The 24287-nt window shown below is 36.4% G+C and overlaps 1 protein-coding gene and 1 pseudogene across 2 annotated transcripts in view; both read right to left on the bottom strand.

Annotated features, from left to right (window-relative positions):
- Positions 1 to 16851, bottom strand: part of GLIPR1L2 (GLIPR1 like 2) — a gene marked incomplete at both ends in the record, with an annotated part of 40507 nt that extends 23656 nt beyond the window's left edge. Inside the window, 3 exons of the mRNA XM_081127767.1 lie at positions 7381 to 7484; positions 9323 to 9568; positions 16618 to 16851. Coding sequence (XP_080983893.1) covers positions 7381 to 7484; positions 9323 to 9568; positions 16618 to 16851 — 584 coding nt within the window. The remainder of the gene's footprint in view (positions 1 to 7380; positions 7485 to 9322; positions 9569 to 16617) is intronic.
- Positions 4020 to 4720, bottom strand: LOC308553363 (RWD domain-containing protein 1 pseudogene; annotated as a pseudogene). The gene has a single exon. The product of its transcript is annotated as an RWD domain-containing protein 1 pseudogene (transcript).
- Positions 16852 to 24287: the final 7436 nt, after the last annotated feature.

Consider the following 24287-nt stretch of genomic DNA (forward strand, 5'->3'; position numbering starts at 1 on the left):
AAGAAAAATTTCACTATTAAGAATTTCTCTACATTTTCTCTTCTAGTTCTCTCCTCCTGCCTTTTTCCAGGCAGAACTTGCTCTCTAAATTCTTCCCCATCCCTTATATGCTCTAATATATTCTATCACTCCCTATTTATTGATGGCTTTCTTTAGCCTATAAAAATGCATTAGCAACCAAAGTTATAAAAAATTGATTTCATTCAGCTCTACATACCTACCCCATTCTTTCTTTTCATTGCCAAACATCTATATAGAGTATTGTAAATTGGCATTATTTTTCAAAATGCAAGTCATGAATATTAATAGGTCATGAAATCAGATTTAGGGCTTTTCAACCAATATTTTAAAATATGAGGTAGATTAGAATGTTGCACTTAACTGTGAATAGAATGTTATCTTATATAACATGTTTTTATTTGATTGTACATAGTAAGGATGCATGTTGTTTTGTAAATCTTTTCTTTCACTTATATACTACATTTCATAATTTTAAGGTGCATGCCTTTTCATATTTCAACATCTCTGAAATCAAGATACATCTTAATATTGATGTCTTAAAATTACAATTGGCTAGGTAGTGAATGTGACACTGTTGTCATTGTGCATTTGTGAATTTGTCATAGCTCTTCATATTGTCATTACTTCAAATGAGTTACATGCATTGTTTGCATTTTATGTATTTAGACTGCTTTTCAAAATGTTTAAATGATTACAATCTGATGTATCTTCAAGTCATAAATTACTATGTTTGCAGAAAAGCATGGAAAGAGAGCAACCTCATATATAATAAAAAGAGACTGATGAGAAAATAAGTTTAAATGTCATTTTAAAAATCTGCCAGCATAATTCTAGCTCCCCTCTTACCTCACTAGCCAGCTCCTTTGCCTGAAGTTGAACTATTTTAGTGATGTTAGGCTCAGTTCTTAGGTCTCCTCTGTTCTGTTTTCCATACTTCCCTTCTCACAAGGCAATCTCATTCAGGACTCATTTCTGCACCAGGGCCTTTATTCCTGTAGTTCCCACTCCTGCTTAGAAACCTATCCTAGAACTTCATCTGACTACCTCTTTCTCACGGATCATTTACATTTCCCCCCTTTTTTTTCCTCCATCTAATGTGTCTGAAACAGAACACTTGATCTTTCCCCAAGCTCTGCTCCTCTGTAAATCTTCCTTATGTGATTTAATGGAATCACCATTCATCCAGTTGCTCAGACTAAACACACAGGCATCATCCTTGATTATTCTATTCCATTTACCCCTAAAGTTAAATCTATCAGCAGGTATAATTAGCTCAGTCTTCAAATTATATCCCGAATCTGACCTTTTCTTGCCATTTCCATGCTATGGAAGGCAGAATTCATTTAATTGTACATGGGTGTTGGCAGTGGTGGAGGAGAAGTTTCCTCCATGCAGTCATTATGGTGCACTGGCTCATTTCATCTTATGGCTCTGCCACCCTCTAGGGTATCTGAATCCTCCACCACATAGATCCCCTGGATCTAGCGAGCAGGGAGGCTGGAAAATATATTCTAGCTGTCTTTTCATGAAGTAAAGAAAATAGTACCACCTGCCAGACTGTATTTCCTTAACTATTAAATAAAATTTCCTTTGCTAGATATTTTTGGACATTATGATTTATTTCTTTTAAGAGTCCAGTCTTAAGTTCAATTCATTTTCCTAAATCCCAGATCTCTTTCCTTCCCTACACTCTTTTCTCCTGGAATACACATCTTCTATATATCTAAACTGACTGTTTTTGAATCTGTATCCAGGCTAATCGCCTGATGATTTCATACCTGCTTTTACAACAGCTTCTTTCTATCTAAAATATAGATATATGTGTATTTGGTTAATACTGCTTTAAAAAAACATATTTCTTTCCCAACAGACCACAATTGTTTTCATAATAGACATCATGCAAAAAATGTGGAATTCTATTGCCTGGTCAGTGTTTGGTGCACCTACTACAAAGTTATGTTTAATTACATCTGCTATCACCTGCAGATGCAACATGTCTAAAAATAAAATTCTTGTTCAATTTTCCCTCCACACTATATATTTTCCTAGATCAGTTAATAAAATTATCTCTCACTTACGCTTAAATTCTCATGGTCATCTTTCATTGTATCTTCTCCAACATCTAAGTTCAAGGCTAAGCTAATCAATACTGTTTTGTATTTCTTTGTTTTATTTTGCTTAGAAATGTATGAGTCTTCATCTTTGAGGTTGATTACACATGAAGAGCAATCAAGCTGCCCTACATGTGCCACCCTTCTTATCTTTGAAATTTAAAAGTAATCACTAGAAAATGATATATGAAAATACTGTTTCAGTTCACTTTTTCTGATACAGTTATGACTTATCTTAATCTTTATATGGGTATCTTTATAGATTAGAAACATTTTATTTTCTTTGATTATTATTTCCATTTATTATTCTCTGTTCTTTAGGAACATCAATTTATAGATATATCGCCTACATATTTCTTTTTTCATATGTATTTTGATTTCTATTCTCCATCTTTGTGTTCTGAGATAATTTTTCAAGATTGTCATTTGTCATTGACTTGTATTTTCTCTACGGAAAAATGTGTTTTATTCTTCCATTCTATATTAGTTTGCTGTAGCTACTTTAACAAATTACCACAAACTGGGTGATTTAAAACAAAAAACATTTATTCTCTCAGTTCTGGAGGCCTGAAGTAAAAAATCAAGGTGTTGGCAGGACTGTACTTCCTCTAAAGGCTTACAGAGAGAATTCTTTGATTCTCCCAGCTTCTGGTGGCTTCAGGAGTTCCTTGGTTTGTGGATATTTCACTCCAAAGTCTGCCTCCATGGTCACATTGCCTCCTCCTCTTCTGTGTCTAGTGATGCATCTTTTACAAGGATGCATGCAATCGCATTTTGAGCCCAGCCAAATAAACCAGGATAAGATCCTCCTCTCAAGATCCTCATCTTAATCAAGGTTTTTTGTGTTTTTTTTGTTTATTTGTTTGTTTTTTGCCATGTAAAGCAATATATACTCTTGCCATATAAGTTAATATTCACAGATTCTGTGATTTAGGGCCTGGATATGTTTTTTGGGGGCCATCATTCAGTCCACTACACACTGTAATTTTTAATTCAGCTCTCTTATTTTCATTTCTAGCCCTAGCCAATTTGGCTCAGTGGTTAGAGTGTCGGCCCATGGACTGCAGGGTCCCAGGTTTATTCCAGCTAAGGTCATGTACCTCAGTTGCAGGCTCAGCTCCAGGTTGGAGCACCTGCAGGAGGCAACCAATAGATGTGTCTCTCTCACATCAATGTTTCTCTCTCCCTCTCTCTCCCTTCCACTCTCTCTATCCAGTATTTCATAATACTGTGATGGTTTTATTTTCTACGAACTACTCTTAAGAAAAATAGCCATGACTGCCTGTTTTGAGTAGATACCAAATAAAACTTGAATAAGTTGAATAATATGTTTTCCAACCTAGATCCCTCACAGGTAGACTTGACAATATTTGTATAAAAGGAAACATAAGGGATAGAAATTTCAAGATAAAGAAGCCTGTAAGGCAGGTGGGTGGAAAGAAGAGTAATTAATCCTAACAACAAGTAGCTTCATCTTATCACTATAGTTATGGGATATGGCTACATTCACTACTGTTATTAAGATCAGCAAGTACTTTTACCCCTTCACCTTATCAGATGGAATTGTCATCTCTTCTTCCTCATTTTTTCATTCTTTCAGGAGCATCTCATGTAGTTAACTGGTTTGTGCATCCTGGCTTATGTTCTTCACTTGGCTTCTAAGTATTCTTATCAGCATTGTTTTGGTTTCCCTCTCATCTTTTTGTTGTTAAAATTTTAAAATCAGTTTATTAAACTCAATGATGAAAGCTATCAGAAGACTATTCTCCTGAAAATTATTTTTTCTTAGGAAAAAAGAAAGGAAAAGCAACACCCTCTCATCATAGCTAGAGATACTGTGGCAGTCAAGCCTCCCTGCAGACTGAGGTGGTTCACTAATCAGTCAAGTCACTCTGGCTCAGCAGGCTTAAAGTCTGGATCATGCCCATCCTCTTCTGGCTCCAAGTCATCCATTTCCTGGAACAAAGATTGTCTACCTCCACACTGTCCCCAGCATACTCCAAACCTAGATATCAGATGTGTCAACATTATGATCTGTTTTAAATAGCTGTTTCCCTCTAAGTTTATTTTTTTTTCTGCTTGTTATTCTTTCATTCATTTCTTTTTAATGTCCAAGAGTTCTACATCAAACTTAGCTTTCCAGTTTAAGGAATTCTCAATTGTAACAGGAGTGCCGTGAAAAAATTGCTTTTCAGCTTTTTCTGCTTCTTTTTCTTCTTGTTTTCATCTTCTTCTCTTCTAGTTTTTATTTGATCCACTATTTCATTTAATTTTTCTTGCACAGCTGCCACTAAAGGTTATCACCATACTAAGGTTTTCCTCTGACTGTGATGCTAATTTTAAAATACCTGAGATATCATTACCTTCTAGATTTTCCTGTGAGAACATTTCATAAAGGGGGACTTCATCTGGGTATTTTTCACTACACAAAACTAGAGGGTGGTCCAGAGAGTTTCATCATTTTCTTTAGCCTCAGTGGTCACAGTAATGGTGAAGCTGGGAGGATTTTCTGATACTATAAAGGAGTAGGGGTAGATAGACTCCTGCGCCTCCAGCTCCTAGCACTGCCCCCCATAATAATCTGTCATCTTGGCCGTTGCTGCTGCCCAGGGATCGCCCAGATACCCAGGGGCACCGTGCTGGGAGAATGGGCAGCAGCCAGGCGGGCAAGGCTCAGATGCCCGTTGGGAGGCCTAGGGCCCAAAGCCAGAGCAACAGCCCTGCCTCAGCCTCCTGGTTTCCCTCTTATCTTGTTAGCATCTGTTCTTTCTCCTTTGCTAGTTCCTTTGCCTGTGGTTGAAATATTGTAGTGCTCTAAGACTTAGCTCTTAAATTAAGTCTTCATATTCACTCACTGGTAAGGTGATTCTTTTAGAACCGTGACTCATTTCTACCTCAGGGCCTTTACTCCAGAATAGAAACTTATCCCAGACATCTATATAGCTAGTTTCTTTTCATAATTCATTTACAGTTCCCATGTTAATATTTCTACCTAATGTCTACAAACATAAAACACATCTCCTGATCTTCCCTAAGCTAATGGTATCATCATTTACCCAGTTGTTCAAACTAAAGACATAATAATAGGTATCATTCTAGATTATTCTATTCTACTTACCCCCTAAAGTCAAATTCTTCAACTGGTATTATTAGCTTCATCTTCATAATATATCCAACAACTGACCCATTCTCATAATTTCTATGCTATGATAGGCAGAATTCTAAGATTGACTACAAGATCTCCCACCCCTGGTATACATGCCTCGCATAAATCCCAGAACAGTGAATATGATGGGCATGATTCCATGATTAAATTATGTTATTTGGCACAGTTCTGAGTGCACTGAATTGTTTGTCTGTATTTTCTTGCATCTCATTATTTTCAGAACTGCAATCTTGAAATCTCTGTCACTTTTATCACATATTTCCATATATTCCAGCTTGCTTTCTGGGAATTTTTCATTTTCTTTCTGATCATCCTTGCTACCATGGCTATTCATGGTATTTGCTTCTCTCCTTTGTCTAGGCATGAATATGCCTTCCATAGCAGCATTTTCTGAAGAGGTCTTTCTACTATTTTCCAGTAGATGGTCCTGAATTGCAAGATTTTTTTACCTCTGTGATCTCCCAGACTTGACCTCCAGGGCTTCCGTAAGGCAGTACAGTCATGCTTCTTGGGGTGGGGTTTGTTTTGCTCTCACCATAATGGCAACCCCGGACCTCCATGGGGTCTAACCCCAAGCACCAAACCTAGGGATCAGTCACAGAGGGAAACAGTGGTTCCACTGCAATAGCTCTTGGTTTACAGCTACAATATTCCTCGACCCGACACCAAGGGCAATGGGAAGTGAGTCTTGGGAGTCCACGTGGTGGCAGGACTCCATGGTTCCGTTTCTTTGTCAGAAACACCTCCCACCAGACAGTGGACAGCAGCCTGCAGCAGAATCCTGAGCTCTGTCAGGTGTCTGATGGCTCAGTTCCTGTTTGCTCAGCTTGCCCTGCTGGACTGCCCCCCTGCAGCAATCTGTTCCTGCCATCTAAAGGAAGCTGCCAGCTCCTCCCTTCTCCCAGCCGTGCCCTGAGCTCCTGGCTGCAGGGCTACATCTGAGGGTTCTCTGAGCTCTCATCCCTTCTCGTCTATGTTTCAATTTGCAGGTCTCTCAGGCATGCCTCTGTATTGAGTAGGGAATTCTTTGTTGAATTATAGTTGGTTAACTTGTTGAAATTTCAGGGGTCGAGGTCAAGGGGCTCTCTCATGCTTCCATTCCTCTGACTCTACTCCTGCATGACTATGTTTAAAGTAAGAAAAGTTTGGGGCTTTCTGAGTCTAATTTGACTTACATCACAGTTCTGTTGTTTTCCCTATCTAGGTGAACACAATCAGTAATCAGTAATTAATGTGTTTTATTTTTCTGTTTGTTTTAGTCCCAGAAGCATTTTATTTGGCAAGAATTCCTTTTCAACCCTTGAATGTAATCATTTTCTACTGTTTACCTGACATGTTGATTAAGATATTTTCTCACTTAGTTGGTCTTTTTAATAACATTACTTATAGAATCATATTGACCTGTAAGAAAACTTGAGACTTTCCAACAGAGCTCTCCAGAGATGGAGGCTATTTTGGAAGGTTGTTATTTCCCGTCATAAGAAGGTATTCTGGTATAGAGTAAATAATTACATGGTAAGACAGAAAGAATTAGAATTTTATACGGGTAGCTTGACTAGGAGATTTCTGAAGTACTCTTCCATCTCTGAGATATTTCAATTCCTTATATGTATGAGATCAGCCCCAATTAATAATGCGACTTTCAGATAATAGGCAATTAAAAGTGTCCTTCACGTTACAAAGCTAATGTACTCCTGAAATAATTCATACAATATACATTTCAACACACATAACTTTATTTTCTTTTGGCTTTTGTTATATTACGGCAATAAACTATTTTGGAAAATAATTTAAATCCCATGCTAATTAGGCTAGATATTGTGAAATAATACTAAAGTTAAAATTCATTTAAGAACCTATACGTGGCTGGTCTATATATAATATTAATATGTCCAAATTATGACTTATTGATTCATTATGGAATTTAAAATATTTCAATATAAAGTCTTGAATAGCGTATATTTAATTTTTTATAGTTCACAAAGACATTTATGAGAATATATTGAAAACTAGGAAAACTTAAATGAAAAAATTCCCCACTTATTTATTTTTATATTCTTTTTAAAATTTGAAGTAACTTACCCTGGTGCATAGTTGCATATGAAAATTGCTGCAAATCTAATACGTCCAATTCTTGGACATGGAGTAACAGCACAACCAACTTTGAAAGACTTGTCCCAAACAAGCTAAAATAAAATTTTCAAGGAAAACATGAAATTTAATTCTAAACATTTATTCTACTATATTATAAACAATAATATATTCAACTCACATAGAATCTTTAACTAAATGATTGAAGAAATATGAATTATTCTTCATTTGGGTGCAGGTAGAGAATTATCATGGTTTTAGGGAAGCATTTGCAACACTGTATTTAGAGAAATACTTTAATAGATTCTACCAATAAGTATTCTTAGAATAAATAGTTTGAGAACCACTGATCCAAAATAATGCTCTTGAGCCAAAGAAATGCCCACCTTTCAATGTTCATCCTCTTGTTGAATCTGAGAGTTCTACATTATTGAAAGAGAGGAAGAGGGAAAGAGAGGAGAAAAGTTTTGAAAGAATAAAATTTGTAAATAGAAGGAAGAAAAAGAGAGACACTAAGATTACAGAAGGGAAGGAAAAGTGATACAAGTATAGAGAGTAATTGAGTGCTACTGGACTTTTCTTTTGTGGAAGAAATTGCATTATAAAATAGAATCTGGGCCTTTCATTTAAAAAATGAATAAAGGATCTTGTTCTTAGAAAAGAAAAAGCAGGTGTTAAATTGGAGTAAAAATATGAGAATACTTAAAGATATTCCAGAAATTCTCTGTATGATTTCAATATTTCTAATACTTTCAAGTGACAAAAAAGTACTTGTTTTGTTAACTTCTGTGGGAGAGAGGGGAACCATTTCTGTTTTTTCCCAAGCCTTAGTGGTTTTACAAGTGTGATTCTTAAAGAAATAGAGTGATGCATATAAAGAATAGAGAATAGAATGTCTGCAACAGTTAATTAGAGTTAGGGTAAATACAGGAAATAGAAATGTCTAAGATACGGGAATTAAGGAATACAAAATATAGAAGAGTAGGTCAGGGAGTAGAATTTGTTAGTTTACAGAGAGTATGAAGTTATATTAAGGAGACTAGCTTTGATACAAATAAGACAATAAAGAACCACTATAACTTTCTAGAAGAAAAATAAACATTTTTTGAAACATGATTCATTTGATGAAAGAGAAAGATATGAGACTCAACATGAAAAAATTCCAAGATTTTAAGTTGTACATAAAACATGACATCAGAGTTTACTGATAGAAAAATAATCATATTTTAAATATGTTTGGAAGTTCATTTAATAAATTATTGATCCCTGATACAAATATTTATTGAAGACCTGAATAATATCGGGTTGCTGTGTTGAGAATAAAGAGATGAGAAGACAAGATCCTTGCCCTTAGTGTAGTATCACATCTAGATGATTATTAAACATCTAGATGTGATATGTGAAATAATAAATGTATGTGTAGGAAATAAGTGGTTCAGTATTTTGGTGGTATAAAGTATAAGAGTAGAGTATAAAGTATAAGGGTAGATTATTAGACATGAGGTAGGGAAATAATACTATTAATTTGCATTTAAAATATTTTAACCAATTAGTTATATAGTAGTATGTGTACTGATCTGTGCAAAAAATATCAAACCTTTTACTTATGTTTATAGTTAATAATTGATAAATAATCTTTATTTTCTGGTTTCTTACTTCCTTTTCCAGTAAAGATTATTTTTAGACAAGTACCTTTTATCTTTGGTTATGAAGGTTAGATTTCCTATATTTAAAAGAATGTTTTAATTGTATGGTTCACATAACAGAGGTAATTACAGAAATTTTGAAGATCTAAGACTAAATAGAATTTTGATTCTATTAGAAGTAATAATTTTACCATTTGAATTTATTTATAAAATTGAAACAATCAATAAAAACTTCATAGTAAAGCAATTAAGGAGTCTATTAAATTAATAATATAAAAATTAGATACCTGTAAATAATGAGAACAGTCACCAGAGCAACTGTCATTTGCAAAATGGTATATTTTCCTCTCCGCATACCAACTTCTGATAGCAATACTTGCAGTAAATTCATTTTCAGGGCCAACCCATATATTTTCACCAATACCAGTATATATAGGATGGGCCATTTTTATTTCTTCTAAATGAGTATTAGGCGCAAGTGCACATTTTCTTCCCCATGCTCTAGCAGTCCGTGACAAAGCTACATCCCAAGTCTGAAAAAAATGCAAAAAAGCAAAGAAAAGAAAATAATGATGAGGTTTTTTGTGTGTGTGAGTGCTCTAAATTATTTTCCTTGAGTTCTCATAGTAATATTTAAGGAAAACAATCCTAACTTTGTGCTTATGGGTCTTATTTATGGAATTTCTATAGGGAAATTTTTTTATATAGTCATAAATGAAACAGCTATTTCCTGGAACAAAGGACTATGCATATATTTGTAATTAAAAAGTCAGATTGTTGTCCTAGCCAGTTTTGCTCAATGGTTAGAGCATCAGTCAGTGGACAGAAGGGCCCTGAGTTTGATTCCAGCCAACGACATATACCTTGGTTGCAGGCTTGATTTCCCAGCCCCATTCGAGGAGTGTATGAGAGGCAACCAATCGGTCTCTCTCTGTCTCTGTCTGTCTCTATCTCTGTCTCTCTCCCTCTCTCCCTCCCTCCCAGCCTCTCTGAAAAGCAATGGAAAAAATATCCTCTGGTGAGGATTAAAAAAGTCAGATTGTTAGATAATGCAAATGATTATAATATTCTTACACATAGTCTGTTCAGAAATGTATAATACTCATATGTGCTCTCTTCAGAATATATATTTTTAATCTCATGCCTTTTATTCATAGTAATACAATAATATAAGATATTCATTTAAGAGCTATTTATTGAGCACTGATTTTAAGTAAAATATTGTGTTGTAAGGAATAAAATATGAAGTCAAGCATAAATTTTGTGCTCTAGTTGCTTACTGTTAGGATAACAACCTGGGATATTATGTATGTGTGTGTGTGTATGTGTGTGGGTATATATATGTACATCTACATATGTACATATGTACATATATATATATAAAATTTTAACACATAGTGGTTCATAGTTGGTAAATGTTGTAAAAGAGGAACATATAAAATCTTATAATGTTCCCATAAACGTGAGAAAATTTCACAAGATGCTGTTCCCTGGCCAGCTATCTGGAAATAGACACAAATGTGTACTTTTGTCATTATTTGGAGCTTCATTAAGTTCATTGTTTAGTTAAGGACATGAACAAAAACAGCACACATAGAAAAATCAACAAAACAGTTGTAAAACCAAAATGCTAAGTATAAATGTTACAGTATATCTGAAAGTAAGCATTTCTGAAAACAAATACTAAAATTTTCTTAGGATTTTCTCAGTTAATTTCATAGATTATACATATATATAATATAAAATATATACTATAGAAAATAAACAAATCAGGCTTTAAGAAATCCCCCGAACTACTTCCCTCCCCAAAGGTAATTATTGTTTCAAAATTGCTATGTATGTATTTCTCTATCTCTATATAACAGGCACTTACATACACATTCATATATAAGATACAGCCTGGCCAGGTGTGGCTCAGCGGTTGAGCATCGAACTATGATCCAGGAGATCAAGGTTAGATTCCGGGTCAGGGCACATGCCCGGGTTGTGGGTTTGATCTCCAGTAGGGGTGTGCAGGAGGGAGCCGATCAATGACTCTCTCATCATTGATGTTTCTCTCTCTCTCTCCCTACCTCTCTCTGAAATCAATAAAAATATATATATTTAAAAAAAAGATACAAGTGGATCTTTTAACTGGGTATTTTGTGATTCTTTTCCCTGCACTATTGTAATAATACCATACATAATATTATTGGCTTATAACTTGCAGTTTTCACTTAGAGAGATTGTTCCATATTAGCACAACTAGATCTACTTAACTTTTGCAATCTCTACATAGTATTCCATAGTATGAATAGCACATAATAAATGTCACCATTCCACTATTAATAATCTTTTAGATTGTATTTCATTTGCAAACAATGTTCCATGGGCCATCCTTTTACTGCCTTATTTTGCACATTGTTCATACACCACATACTTACTATGTACCAGTCACTATTCTGTTTTTTATGCACTATTCACTTAGTGTTCAGATTACCCTATGAGGTATGCATTATTATTATTTTTTGTTTCACAAAGGAAGTACCTAAAACACAAACAAGTAGTTTACCTATAGCCACTTATAACCAATAAATTGTGGAGCCTGAACTTAACCCAGAAAGTCTAACTCTTAACTCCAAGTTTTTAAGTATTTTACTTTATTCCTTCCCATGACAGTGTGCAAAATAAGTTATGATATTTACAAACTCCTTTGTTCAATCTTGAATAAAATTACAGTTGAAAACAGGCTAAAATTTTTTTCAATTATATTATACAGTATTATCAACTATAGTCACCACCCTTTTACCAACCTCTTCCTATTTCCCCACCCCCCTCCCCTGGAAACTACTTTCTTTTCCACTGTTTCTATGAGTCACTTTTTTTTAATTTTTATTTTTTAGATTCCACATATAAGTGATACCATGCAGCTTTTGTCTTTGTCTGGCTTATTTCACTTAGCATAATGACCTCAAGGTATATTCAAGTTGCTGTAAATGGCAGGATTTCCTTCTTTCTCATGGCTGAAAAATATCCCATTGTATATATACACCACATCTTCTTTATCCATTCATCCAATGATGAACACTTAGGGTGTTTCTCTATCTCAGCTATTGTAAATAATACTCAATGAACATGGCAGTGCAGTAATCTCTTTGATATCCTGTTTTCATTTCCCTTGGGTATATACTCAGAACTGGAATTGCTGGATCATATGGCAGCTTTATTTTTAATTTTTGAGGAACTGCCATACTGTTATGTTTTGTTTTGGGTGGCAATACTATGCTCAGAGACTGAGTTTGTTTTGCCAGTATTTTATTTAACACAGGTTCACTGTGGGAATTATAATAATTTCATAAGCCAATAACATAAAGGATAATGTCTCTTCATAAGCCAATAAAAAATAGCATACTCCAAAGCAATGATAGTTTACTTACACTATTGTTCCAGGCAAGGGGAGATGAAGGGGATAAAGTCCAAATTTACTTGATGTATACTTTTTACAAATTGGTACTCAGGAGACACAGCTTAGGCAACCTAGAGCTGATGCCCAGTTACCAGCACAAAAATGAAAAAGTCATTTGTTGGTAGCGCATGTTGCTAGGGTAAAATGGTACTTGTATTGATGGGCAATCTGATATCCTTCACAGAGCCACTGCACACCTTAGGCCACTGCCAGAAAGAGAGTAGCCTTTACTGTGGTGACAGCTAATGCCCCAAAGGTCCTCAAAGAGCTATTTATGTCAGCAAATAGTGGCCTTGCCCAGACTGAAACTATCAAATAGTTCTCATAAACTCTCAGTATTTATAATCTAAATGTCCTCTTCATAGTTGTTTCTTCAGATTTTTTGTTTTGTTTTATTAATCTTCATCCAAGGATATTCTTTCCATTGGGGGGGGGGGGGTGTGGAGAAAGAGAAAGAGAGAGAGAGAAAGAGAGAGAGAGAGAGAGATCAATGTGAGAGGGACATTTCTATTGGTTGCCTCCTGCATGTGCCCCTACTGGGCCTGGGAGGGAACCCACAACCCAGATACGTGCCCTTGACCAGGTATCGAATCCATGACCTTTTGGTGCACAGGCCAAAGCTCTAACCACTGAGCAACACTGGTCAGGGCTCTTCAGATGTTTTTGTCAATAAGCTCCAGCAGCACCCTTCATCAGCTGATCTCCTAAATGCTTAGCAAGCACAACAGATGAAATGATGATATCTGACACATCTTACCTGACTCTTAAGTAAAAACAACTTTACTATTAAAACCACTTCATTTTTGTCATATATACGCAGAGTTGAAGTCATATCAAATCAATATACAACATATTTTCCATAGTGGCTGCACAAAGCTACATTGCTACCAACAGTTCACAAGGGTTCCTTTTTCTCCATATCCTCATCAAGACTTGGTATTGTTTGTTTTTTTGAAGATATCTATTCTAATAGGTATATGGTGACATCTCATTGTGGTTTTGATTTGCATTTTTCTGGTGATTAGTCCTGTTGAGCACATTTTATGTACCTGTTGGCTAAAACTATAATTCTTAGACGTAAACAAAGTGTCAGGCGGGATAGACACTAAAGCAAGAGAGGGGAGTTATTATCACACCCAAGCAGTCCTAAGACCTGCCAAAACAAGATTATCAATAGTCAAACCACAATGACAAGGGGGAGCTTGAAGCTCTGTATGCTAATTCTGATCCCAGGGGAGGGGAACCCCAAAGGAGAGGGCCTTCAGACTAGCTGAGTTGTCCATTTGTGCTTTATGCCAAGTGTATTCTTAAATTCCCTTGCTTTGCTTCAACACTACTTTCTGTCACTCATCTGAATTCTTTCTCTCAAGCTGACAGGAGCTGAGGACGGGAGAGCTGAGCCCTCTCTGACTCAGCCAGCCCTCTGGTAACAAAGGGGGAAAAGCTTCATTAGATATGGCAATGATTTCTTGGATAGGTCACGAAAAGCACAGGCAACGAGATAAAAAATAGACTTCATCAAATTTAAAAACTTTTGTGCATCAAAGGATACCACCAACACAATGAAAAGGAAACCTATGAATGAGAAAAGACATTTACAAATTATATATTTGATAAAGGATTACTATCCAGAATATATAAAGAATTTCTTCAACTCAACTAACAAAACCAACAACAAACCTGACCAGAAATTGAGCAAAGGACTTAATGGACATTTCCCCAAAGAAGATATACAAATGTCCAATAAGCACCTGAAAAGATGCTCAACATAAATATACATTAGGGAAATGCAAATCAAAACCATAATGGCATACCACTTCATACCTATTAAAATGGATATATATATGTGTGTGTGTGTGTGTGTGTATATATATATATATATATACCTAGAAATTAACAAGTGTTGTTAAGGATGTGGAGAAATTACAAGCTTCATGGATTGCTGGTGGGAATGTGAAATGGTGCAGCCACTACGGGAAACAGAATGGCAGTTCTTCAAAAAATTAAACATAGAACCCTGGCTGGTATGGCTCAGTTGGTTGAGCATTGTCCCATGCACTAACTGGGACACGTGCCCGGGTTTTGGGCTCAATCCTCAGTAGGGGACATGCAGGAGGCAGCTGGTCAATGTTTCTCTCTCTCCCTTTCCCTTTCTCTCTCTCTAAGACCAATAAAACATATTCTTAAAAAATTAAACAAAATTTCCATATGTTCCTGCAATTCCATTTCTGGGTATATATCCAATAGAGGTGAAAGCAGGGAATTGAACAAATATTTGTACACACCCATGTTCATAGCATTATTCACAACAGCCAATGGTGAAAGCAACCCAAGTGTTCACTGACAGATAAATGGATGAACAAATTGTGGTATATATACAAAGTGAAACGTTATTCAGCCTTAAAAAGACAGAAATTCTGACGTATGCTACAACATGAATGAACCTTGAAAACATTATGCTAAGTGAAATAAGCCAGTCACAAAGAGAAATACTGTATGATTCTTCTATGAAGTACTTTGAGTAGTCAAATTCATAGAGTCAGAAAGCAGAATGGCTGTAGCCAGAAACTGAGGTAAGAAGGAAATGGGGAGTTAGGGTTTAATCGGTACAGAGTTTCAATTGGGGAAGACGAAAATGTCCTGGAGATGAATGCTGGTGATGTTGCACAACAATGTGAATGTACTTAATGCCACAGAACTGTACAATAAAAGATGGTCAAATTGTTAAATTTTATGTTGTGCATATTTTACAACAATAAAAAAAAACCCAAAATTTTTTTAGTTTAATGATAAGGTAGAAGAAAAATACTGGATGACAACAGCAAGGACACGGGCAACAGATTTAGGATTTGTGTTGTTGTAAGATCTCTTTAATATTTGGAAGGAGGTTATAGATGTTGATTAACTTTGGACTTTGTAAACTTATACATATATTAAAATGTTAAGGACCAATAAAAAAATGAGAATAAAATGTATGATTTTCTAACCTCTCAAGGAGAAGTTCTAAGCAGACCATACTATTACAATGAACTATTCTATTTACAGTTAATATTTCCATCCTAGCAAAAATCCATGGGAAAACACACACCAACTTTTAGAAAGAGGAGAAGGGTAAAAATTTAGGTTGGGGCTTTAAACTGTTTCCCCTATAGTTTTAATATTCCTATTAAAATATTCATATATTAAGATATATATTGAGGGTACACAAGTGTCTGCTATATTATTCTCTATACTTTTCTTTATGTTTGAAATATAATATTTAGAGATTAGAAATACCTAACCTATAAAAATTGTATTATAAGAGAGAGAAACATTGGTGCGAGAGCCCAACATCAATCTGCCATCTGGGCCGTTCCCCCTACCAGGGATCCAGCAGCAACCTTCCCGTGCACAGGATTATGCCCAACCAGCTGAGCCACACTGGCCAGGGCCATTTTACAGTCATTTTTAGTGGCAATCAGGAGCAACAAGGGAACAGCTGAAACGTTAAACAGAAATGGGGAAAGGGAGGGAATGGGAAAGAAGCAAGAAGAAACGTTTAAGGGAACGCAAAATCAGGGCGACTGAGACACTCCCTCGGGAGCAAAATTTAGGGTGGATACCAAAAAACTCAATAATCAAGGTAAGTAATATTTTTAAAAGACAAAATTAAAGACATCCATGATGGGAAAAAAATCACTATTTTAAATAAAAACAAGGTCTGACGTTTGATTTGCACCATCCTGAGAGTGCCTCACTTGCCTCTCCCTAATTGAAGTCAAGGATCCTGTTGTTTAAATGGACACTGCCTTCATCAATATTTTTGCATTGATTTATAAGTTTAAATATATATATAATGCATCGAACTATCATTTTCTCGAAGTGAAGCCTCCTTAAATTTTATATCTCAGGCGAATGCCTCTACTCACCCTAGTCCCAGCCCTGTGCAAAATCTTGGGAATCAGTATTTGTTCAAAAGACAGTGGTTTTAATTTCTTCAGTGGATAAACTTGACGTGTACACATTTTTAAACCTAAACTAAAAGGGCGGTTCCCCACGACCCTTAAGTCTCTGCGCAGTGGCCCAGACTTAGCGAGGCCGGGGGACGAGTCGGGACGAGGGTGGTCAGAGGTTCGGGCAACCGCCTCAGGGCCTCACCATGAAGCGCAAGTTAGCCCCTGAGGGCAAGACTTTGCCTCGCAGTTCATTGTGGAGGTTCACGTACTCATTGATAAAGTCTACGTCCTCTTCGTCGGGCAAAAAACTCGAGCTCAGGCCAGAAGTCAGCAGCAGCAGCCACAACTCACAGAGCCACAGCTTCAGATCGGGCCCTCGCGGCTGGGGGAGCGATCGGGGGGACCAGCCCGGGGCCGAGGGCCTTGGGGCCTCCATGGTCCACCGGCCGCCGGCAGGCCAGTGCGCACGCGCCGGCCCTCCCGCGACCTGCCAATCTCCTGGGCGACGCCGCGGAGGTCGGCCCCGCCCCGTGCGGAGAGGCGCCGGAAGCCGGAGCCGGAGCTAGGCCGGCACGGAAGCGCCGTGGGGAAAGTCGGCCTCGACTGTTGGCCGTGGGAACTCGTGGGAGGCTTCAGTCAAATGAATGCAGGCGGTTCACTGAGCGAATCCGTGTGGCCGGATCTTATCCGGGGCTGGTGTCTGATACCAAATGATGTGTCCTCGTTTGTTAATAAGCCCTCTACAGTAAATGCCGGTTGCTGAATGTATAATGAACGTGCCTGAGGAACCTTCTAATTATGCAAGGGTAAATGGTCATTCTTCTGTGGTATTGATGAAAAGTATTATTTTTTCCACTCCCTTACCTGTTGAGTTGGGAATTTTTTTTTTTTTTAATATATCTTTATTGATTTCAGAGAGAGGAAAGGAGAGGGAGAGAGAGAGAGACACACATCAATGACGAGAGAGTCATTGATCGAGCCCGCAACCCGGGCATGTGCCCAGGCCAGGAATCGAACCCCGATCGCCAGGATCCTAGGGGGACGCTCAACCGCTGAGCCACGCCCGGCCGGGCTTGAGTTGGGAATTTAATGCAGAACGTGCTCTTCATTTTCATCACGGACTGAAAAATATCCTCCGTAAGGGGGACTTCGTTGAGATTTTCTCTTAGTGCTTTAATGATCCTTGGCGGGAGATCGTAAAATAAATGGAAGATTGGAAGCTCCACATGGAGGGGTTAAATTAGGGATCATAAAATTCTCATGAGCTTAAAATATTTCCATATTTTCTCTCACCAGAACTTTATAGACAACCTGGAATATCAATAATCATCTCCTCTGACAAGTCGTCCAGCTCACAGTAGGTAAGAACTTATATTTGTTTTCATTTCTTCTTTCAGACAGAAATGACTAGCGCCCTAGCAGATTTTGGCCTGTGCTTTTTCCCTCCTAACATTTTGCTCTAGAAAACTTACTCTGAAGAATGTAAAGTCCTAGGCATAAAATAAAAGCACGTATTTCTTTGGGGGTCCCATTCGCATATAACATACTGTGTTTGATAGCATTAAGGAGATAGTCAATATCATTGACACCGGGACTGAATTTTGCTGCAAAGAAAGCATTGTAACTGGTTGGCCAAAATATCTGAAAAGAAATGAGCTTTTAAAAATTATCTATGGTATACACACTTGAAAGCAATAGATCTCATAAGATGGTTTCATTAATTCCTTTAGTTGTTTAGTAAATATTTATTACCAGGCAATGTTTTAGAAGGTTGACAATGACTGGTGGACAGGACACAGACCCTGCTTCCAAGAAGCTCACAATTTAGAAAACTAGCAAATCGGTAACTTTTATACCATGTGAAAAATACAAAGCCTTTCTAGAGAATGTGGTGATGCCAAGAAAGTAAAGAACACAGGTAGGTGAAAGAGTGTATTTGAAATAAAGGAAGAGGCATGTAATACATATGCCAGAAGACCGGAAAAGGCTAAGAGTATTTTACTATGACCAGAGCCTATTTTAGGGGTGAAGATGGCAAGTGCTGAAAGGTGAAATTCCTTTATTATGCTGGTACTGTTGTTAGATTATGAAAATTTCCATAGTAAAGCAGGAGATAAACAGAATAATGCAACCATAGATTACAAAGAAATTTAGACAGTTTTACTAGTCCTGTCACGTATTAGACATATTCTGACACATCACTGATAGGTGATTATTCTACCCTCTGCTAAAATAATTACACTAACAAGGAAGTCACCATCTCTCAGGCTGCCTATTCCATTGCTAGACACCTCACTCGACAAGTATTTCTTTAGGACCTCCTTTGTGTCAGAGCTACAAATGCTGAACACACTAGATGTATCTATTCACATGAAGCTTTTAGTTAAAGGTGTTATAGATAATTCATCGAACTATTATAGTACAGAGTAGTAAATGCCATATTTATTTCAAGAATCCTTACTATGTATCAGGTGCTATTTTATTTTTTTTACTGTGGTAAAATATACATAACAAAATTTACCATTTTAACCATATTTAGTGTAAAATTCAGTGGCAGTTACATTCACAGTGCTGTATAACCATCACCACTATCCTGTGCTGTTTTAAATGCTTGTCTGCTCATTTAAAAAAGAAAAAAATCCTTAAGAAACAGATATTATTATGTCCATTTTTCAGGTAGATAAAGTGAGAAAAAGTGGAAAGATGACCTTTACTTCATTAAAATATAAATAGAGGATAACTGAGAAAGATATTTGGTACATAAATGTCAAGGGATTAAAATCACTGATGTTCCATTAATGCACATTTAAGAATAATTTAAAATTTCTGAGAAAATGAACAGCACCATTAGAAAAATGAATGATGGAGGTGAAAAGAGACCCCCCCCCCAAAAAAAAAGCCAAAATAAGGTGGTCGAAGGGTTCTCAGGAACTAACCAACAGTTTGCTGCTACCCCAAAGTCAAAATGGTAAAATCAAGTATAAACCTGGGAATAGTTATATAAAATTTTACCTCCTAAATTTACATTACTCTTATATTCTTGAGGTTAATATTTATTTAGTATGGTAATATGTATGCAACAACTCCTAGAAATCTTCCTTAAAAGGACAGCATTCCCCCAGACTAATTTAATAACTCTCAAAAAATATATTTGCAAATCTGTGTGCAGTTATGAAAATGTTTAAGTCTACTGATAATTCAAGAAATAAAAATTAATATAATTTACCTCATACAATTATTGAGAGGATTATATAAATTATATGTGAAGCATATGTTTAGTTCTTTAGGTCTATTGTAACTAAAATGACAATTTCTAAATTAGAGAATGGGACTCTTGATACATGTAAAATTGTAATTAAAAAAAAAAAATCTTACCTGGCCGGTGTAGCTCAGTGATTGAGCATCCACCTATGATTCAGGAGATCGTAGTTCGATTCCTGGTGAGGGCACATGCCTGGGTTCCAGGCTTGATCCCCAGGAGGGAACGTGCAGGAGGCAACCAATCAATGACTCTCTCATCACTGATGTTTCTCTCTCTCTCTCCCTCTGCCTTCCTCTCTCTGAAATCAATAAAGACATAGTTTTTTTGAATGAATGAATGAATGAATGAATGAATGAATGAATGAATGAATGAATGAATGAGTAAGTAAGTAAGTAAATAAGTAAGTAATCTGAGCCCTGGCCAGGTGGCTCAGTTGGTTGGAGCACTGTTCCATACACCAAAAGGTTGTAGGTTCAATTCCTGATCAGGGCACATACCTAGGTTGTGGATTCAGTCTCGGGTTGGGGCTCATACAGGAGATAACCAGTCAGTGTTTCTCTCTCACATAAATGTTTCTCTCTCTCCCCCCCTTCTTCTCTCTCTAAAATCAATAAACGTATCCTTGGGTGAGGATTAAAAAAAAGATAACTGGAAAGATTTTTTTTTACTACTGCCCTTCTTCTATACTGCAATACTGTACATCTTTTGAATTAAAAACAGACATTAAATTTAGATGATAAGAGTGTAGAAATTTTAATAATTAAATTGATGAGACTAACATTTTGCCATAAATTGTTACTTTATTTTCATGTGTGAGAGTAAATTTATTGTACGTAAGTAAAAATTAAAACATTCTCAGAAGAGCATAAACTAGGCACAATAAATTACATGCTGTCTGCTGTGGTGCTTTCCCGTTTGGATTCCAATTTGGATATTCTGTGAATAAAACACAACAGTTAAGAGCTCAATTTAGTTTCAAGGGAACGAAGTAATGAAATCAATACTCAAATAGTTTTATACGTACTTTTAATTGCATCAAGTTCTTTATTTTCTAAAATAGAAAAAATAATATAAAATTAAAAAGCATTCACTTGCTTTTCTGGCTTTTAGAATAAGATAATCAATTTAGGAAACAAAATTTGGCTTTCTAACGTAAAAAAATGAAAGCTTCCTCCCAAAATCCCATTGTACTTAAAAATCTGTATGATGTTCTCTGAAAACAATGTAATTTCCACAAATATTTCTAGCATTGAAGGCACAAAAGCCAAACATAGACAAAACTATATAACTTTATATTTGACACTCTGTCAAATATAAATATCTGAAAAAGGTAGTCCTTCATGTTGAGTTTTGGGTACCCAGAGCCTTCCATCAAATATCTCACTCATTTCTGCAGTGGCCCTTGCTCCAAATTTTGCTCTCTGTCTTTCCCCCATCAAATTATTCTCCTCTGTTGACCATCCTATCAGTAATCTGCTATTTGTTAGGAATTCATTTATTTTATTTTTATCATTTATTCACTTTTTTGAGTACCTGTTGTGTATTGAGCATGATTCCAACTTTTGGATATAATGGTTATTGGAACAAAAATAAAGTTCTCCTTACAGAAAAATAAGGAAAGAAAATCTATCAATTTTAAAATGGACTAAATAAATAAAAATGAGTAAAAATGATCATTTCAGAGAGTGATTAGTGCTCTGAAAGAAATTAACTAGGTCAAAAGATAGAAAATAATGAGGAACTAAATTAAGATAATAACTAAAATTTATTGAGAACTCACTTTATTTTGGGCTCAAATGACTTTGTATGATACTTAAATTCTCTGAATCACCTCCTCAGTTGAGCACATTTCACTCCAAGGCCTATACATTTACCCATTAAGCTATATGTCCTATCTCTCAAAAAGGAATACAACAAACTAAAAGTTGGCTTTCATAGAAACTGATCAACAAAAAAGAGAAAAACACAAATCAGAATTCACAGGACTTATTTAATTGGAACATAACAGATAGAGCAGTGATAAAAATATAAGAGAATTTCATTAAAACCTGTATAAAACATACATTTGCTAATTTTGTTCTTAGACCTTAATATCACATAATACTTAAAGGAACTAAATCAATAATTTGAAATGTACAAACTCACACAACCCAGAACAAAATTGTTTTACAAAAAACTCTCAAACATTAAAAAAAATAATCAGAATCTTACACAAACTGTAACCAAAATATTAAAAGAGGTAATGCTCCCAACTTTAAATTTCTTTTATGAGGCTACTTCAACCTGGAAGTCAAAACCATATGAGAAATGAAGAAGGAAAATTTCAGGCCAATTATAATTCTAAAATTAAACAGAAAAACTGTAAGGAAAATGTTAACAAGAATCAAGCCACCTATAAAAGAAACCTCATGACTAATTTTGATTTATTATAGGAATCAAAGAAGAGTTTAAAATTGGATCTCCAGGCCATAACTTAACTACCAGTACCTATATATGTAAGTATAAATCTGATTGGTTAAGTTGTATTCATTAGATATATGTACAGCTTTTTGTATGTCAATCATACCTCAGTAAAGTGGTTTAAAAAATAAGAACAAAGGAAACAATAAAACAAAAATGAGAGAGGAAACAGGATGTGATAAAATATTTAAAAAAATAAAAACCAGATATTTCATGGAGAACGGAAGCATGGGGGTAGGAATGGGAGTGGGAGGCCGGTGAGAAGACTATTTTGGAAGTCCAGACAGGAGACAGAGGAGTGGAAAAGTGGCTGGGAACAACACACAGTTTGGAAGAATCTCTCAGGCCACTTGATAGATTAGTCGTGGGGGTAAGAGAAAAATATCAGGGCAACTCCTAGACCAATGAATGAGCCCAATACCTGGAACATAAAAATAAGCACTTGATAATGATTAGGGAACAATTGGAAAAATGATGGTAAAACAACTCAGTGTCAGCATCTTGAACATAACTATACACTACCCATCTGGTGCAGAAAGAAGTGCTTTGGGCCATCAAAAAAGTGTGATTCATATGCTCTAGGCGGTAGGATTTGAAATTGGATTCAAGGGAGCCACTCACCTAGGGCTCTGGCAGAGGGAGGGCAGAGTGGACTAGAGCTGAGAGAGGAGAATCCAGGGTTGCAGTCTCTAAAGATACAGCTTAGAGGGCAACCATCTGGATTCCTGTGCTGAGTCATTCCTCCATACCACAGAGGACATTTTTCTCAGGCAGACATTTACCTTCCAAGCAGCTTTTGCCTGGGGGGGAGGGGGCAATTGCCCCCCCCTGCTGGAAAACCTTTTGCCCTACCCTGTGGAATTTTTATAGCCTGAGGCTCATTAAGAGACTGAATAATGGCCTCTGGGTGCTTTAAGTCTTTGCCTGAATTGCTTCTGGACCCAGATGGTTCAGACTCACACACACTGGAAAACAACAATAACAACAAAAACTTCTGGAGGACTTTAAAGGAGAGATTGACAGCAATACAGTCACAGTAGGGGAATTTAACACTCCACTGACTTTACTGGATAGATCTTCCATACAAAAAATCAACAAGGAAACAGTGATTCTAAAGGACACACTAGATCAGATGGATTTAATTAACATTTACAGAACATTTCACCGCAAAGCTGCAGAATAGGCTTTCTCTTCAAGTGCACGTAGGACATTTTCAAAGATAGACCACATGTTAGAACACAAAACAAGTATCTATAAGCTCAAGAAGACCGAAATCATGTCAAGGAGCTCAAGAAGATTGAAATCATGTCAAGGAGCTTCTCAGACATTTACTCCATGGAATACTATGCAGCTGTAAAAATGAAGGATCCTTTACCCTTTGACACAGCATGGTAGGACCTGAAGAGTATTATGCTAAGCGAAATAAGCCAGACAGAGAAAGACAAGTATCACATGATCTTACTCATATGTGGAATCTAAGGAACAAAATAAACTGATGAACAAAATAGATCCAGAGACATAGAAGCATAGAACAGACTGAAGATCTCAGAGGGAAGGCAGGGGTGGGTGGGTGGGGAGAGATTAACTTAACTTATATGCATATATGCATAACCCATGGATACAGACAATAATGTTGTGAAGGCCTGGGGGGGAGGGTTGCAGGGGGAAGGGGGAAAAAGAGAACATTATAATACCAACAATAAAGATAAACTAAAAAAAAAAGAGAAAGAAACATGACAACTAATTACAATGTGTGAGATCCTTGATGGGAACAGGTGAACAGGTGAACTATGAACAAAGTGCATTCTTTGGGATAAATAGAAAAATCTGAAAATCGACTTTATACCCAATAAAAGTATATTAATGTTTAAAAAAATAATAATAATAAATTTAAAACCACCATGTCTCTCTTTACAATAATTTTAAAATATTACTGAAATGGTTGATTTTAGAGAGAGAAGAAGGGTGAGGAAGAGAGAGAAACATCAATGAAAGAGAAACATCAACATCCATCGGCTGCCTCCTGCATGCCCCCTGCTGGGGAATCAACCCCGGGCATGTGCCCTGACTAGGAATCGAACTGGGGACCTCCTGGTGCATGGGTTGATGCTCAATCACTGAGCAACACTGGCCGGTCTGGACCAGTATTT

This window comes from Miniopterus schreibersii (genome assembly GCF_964146895.1).
Source record: "Miniopterus schreibersii genome assembly, chromosome: 2".
In the NCBI taxonomy this organism is placed as follows: domain Eukaryota; kingdom Metazoa; phylum Chordata; class Mammalia; order Chiroptera; family Miniopteridae; genus Miniopterus; species Miniopterus schreibersii.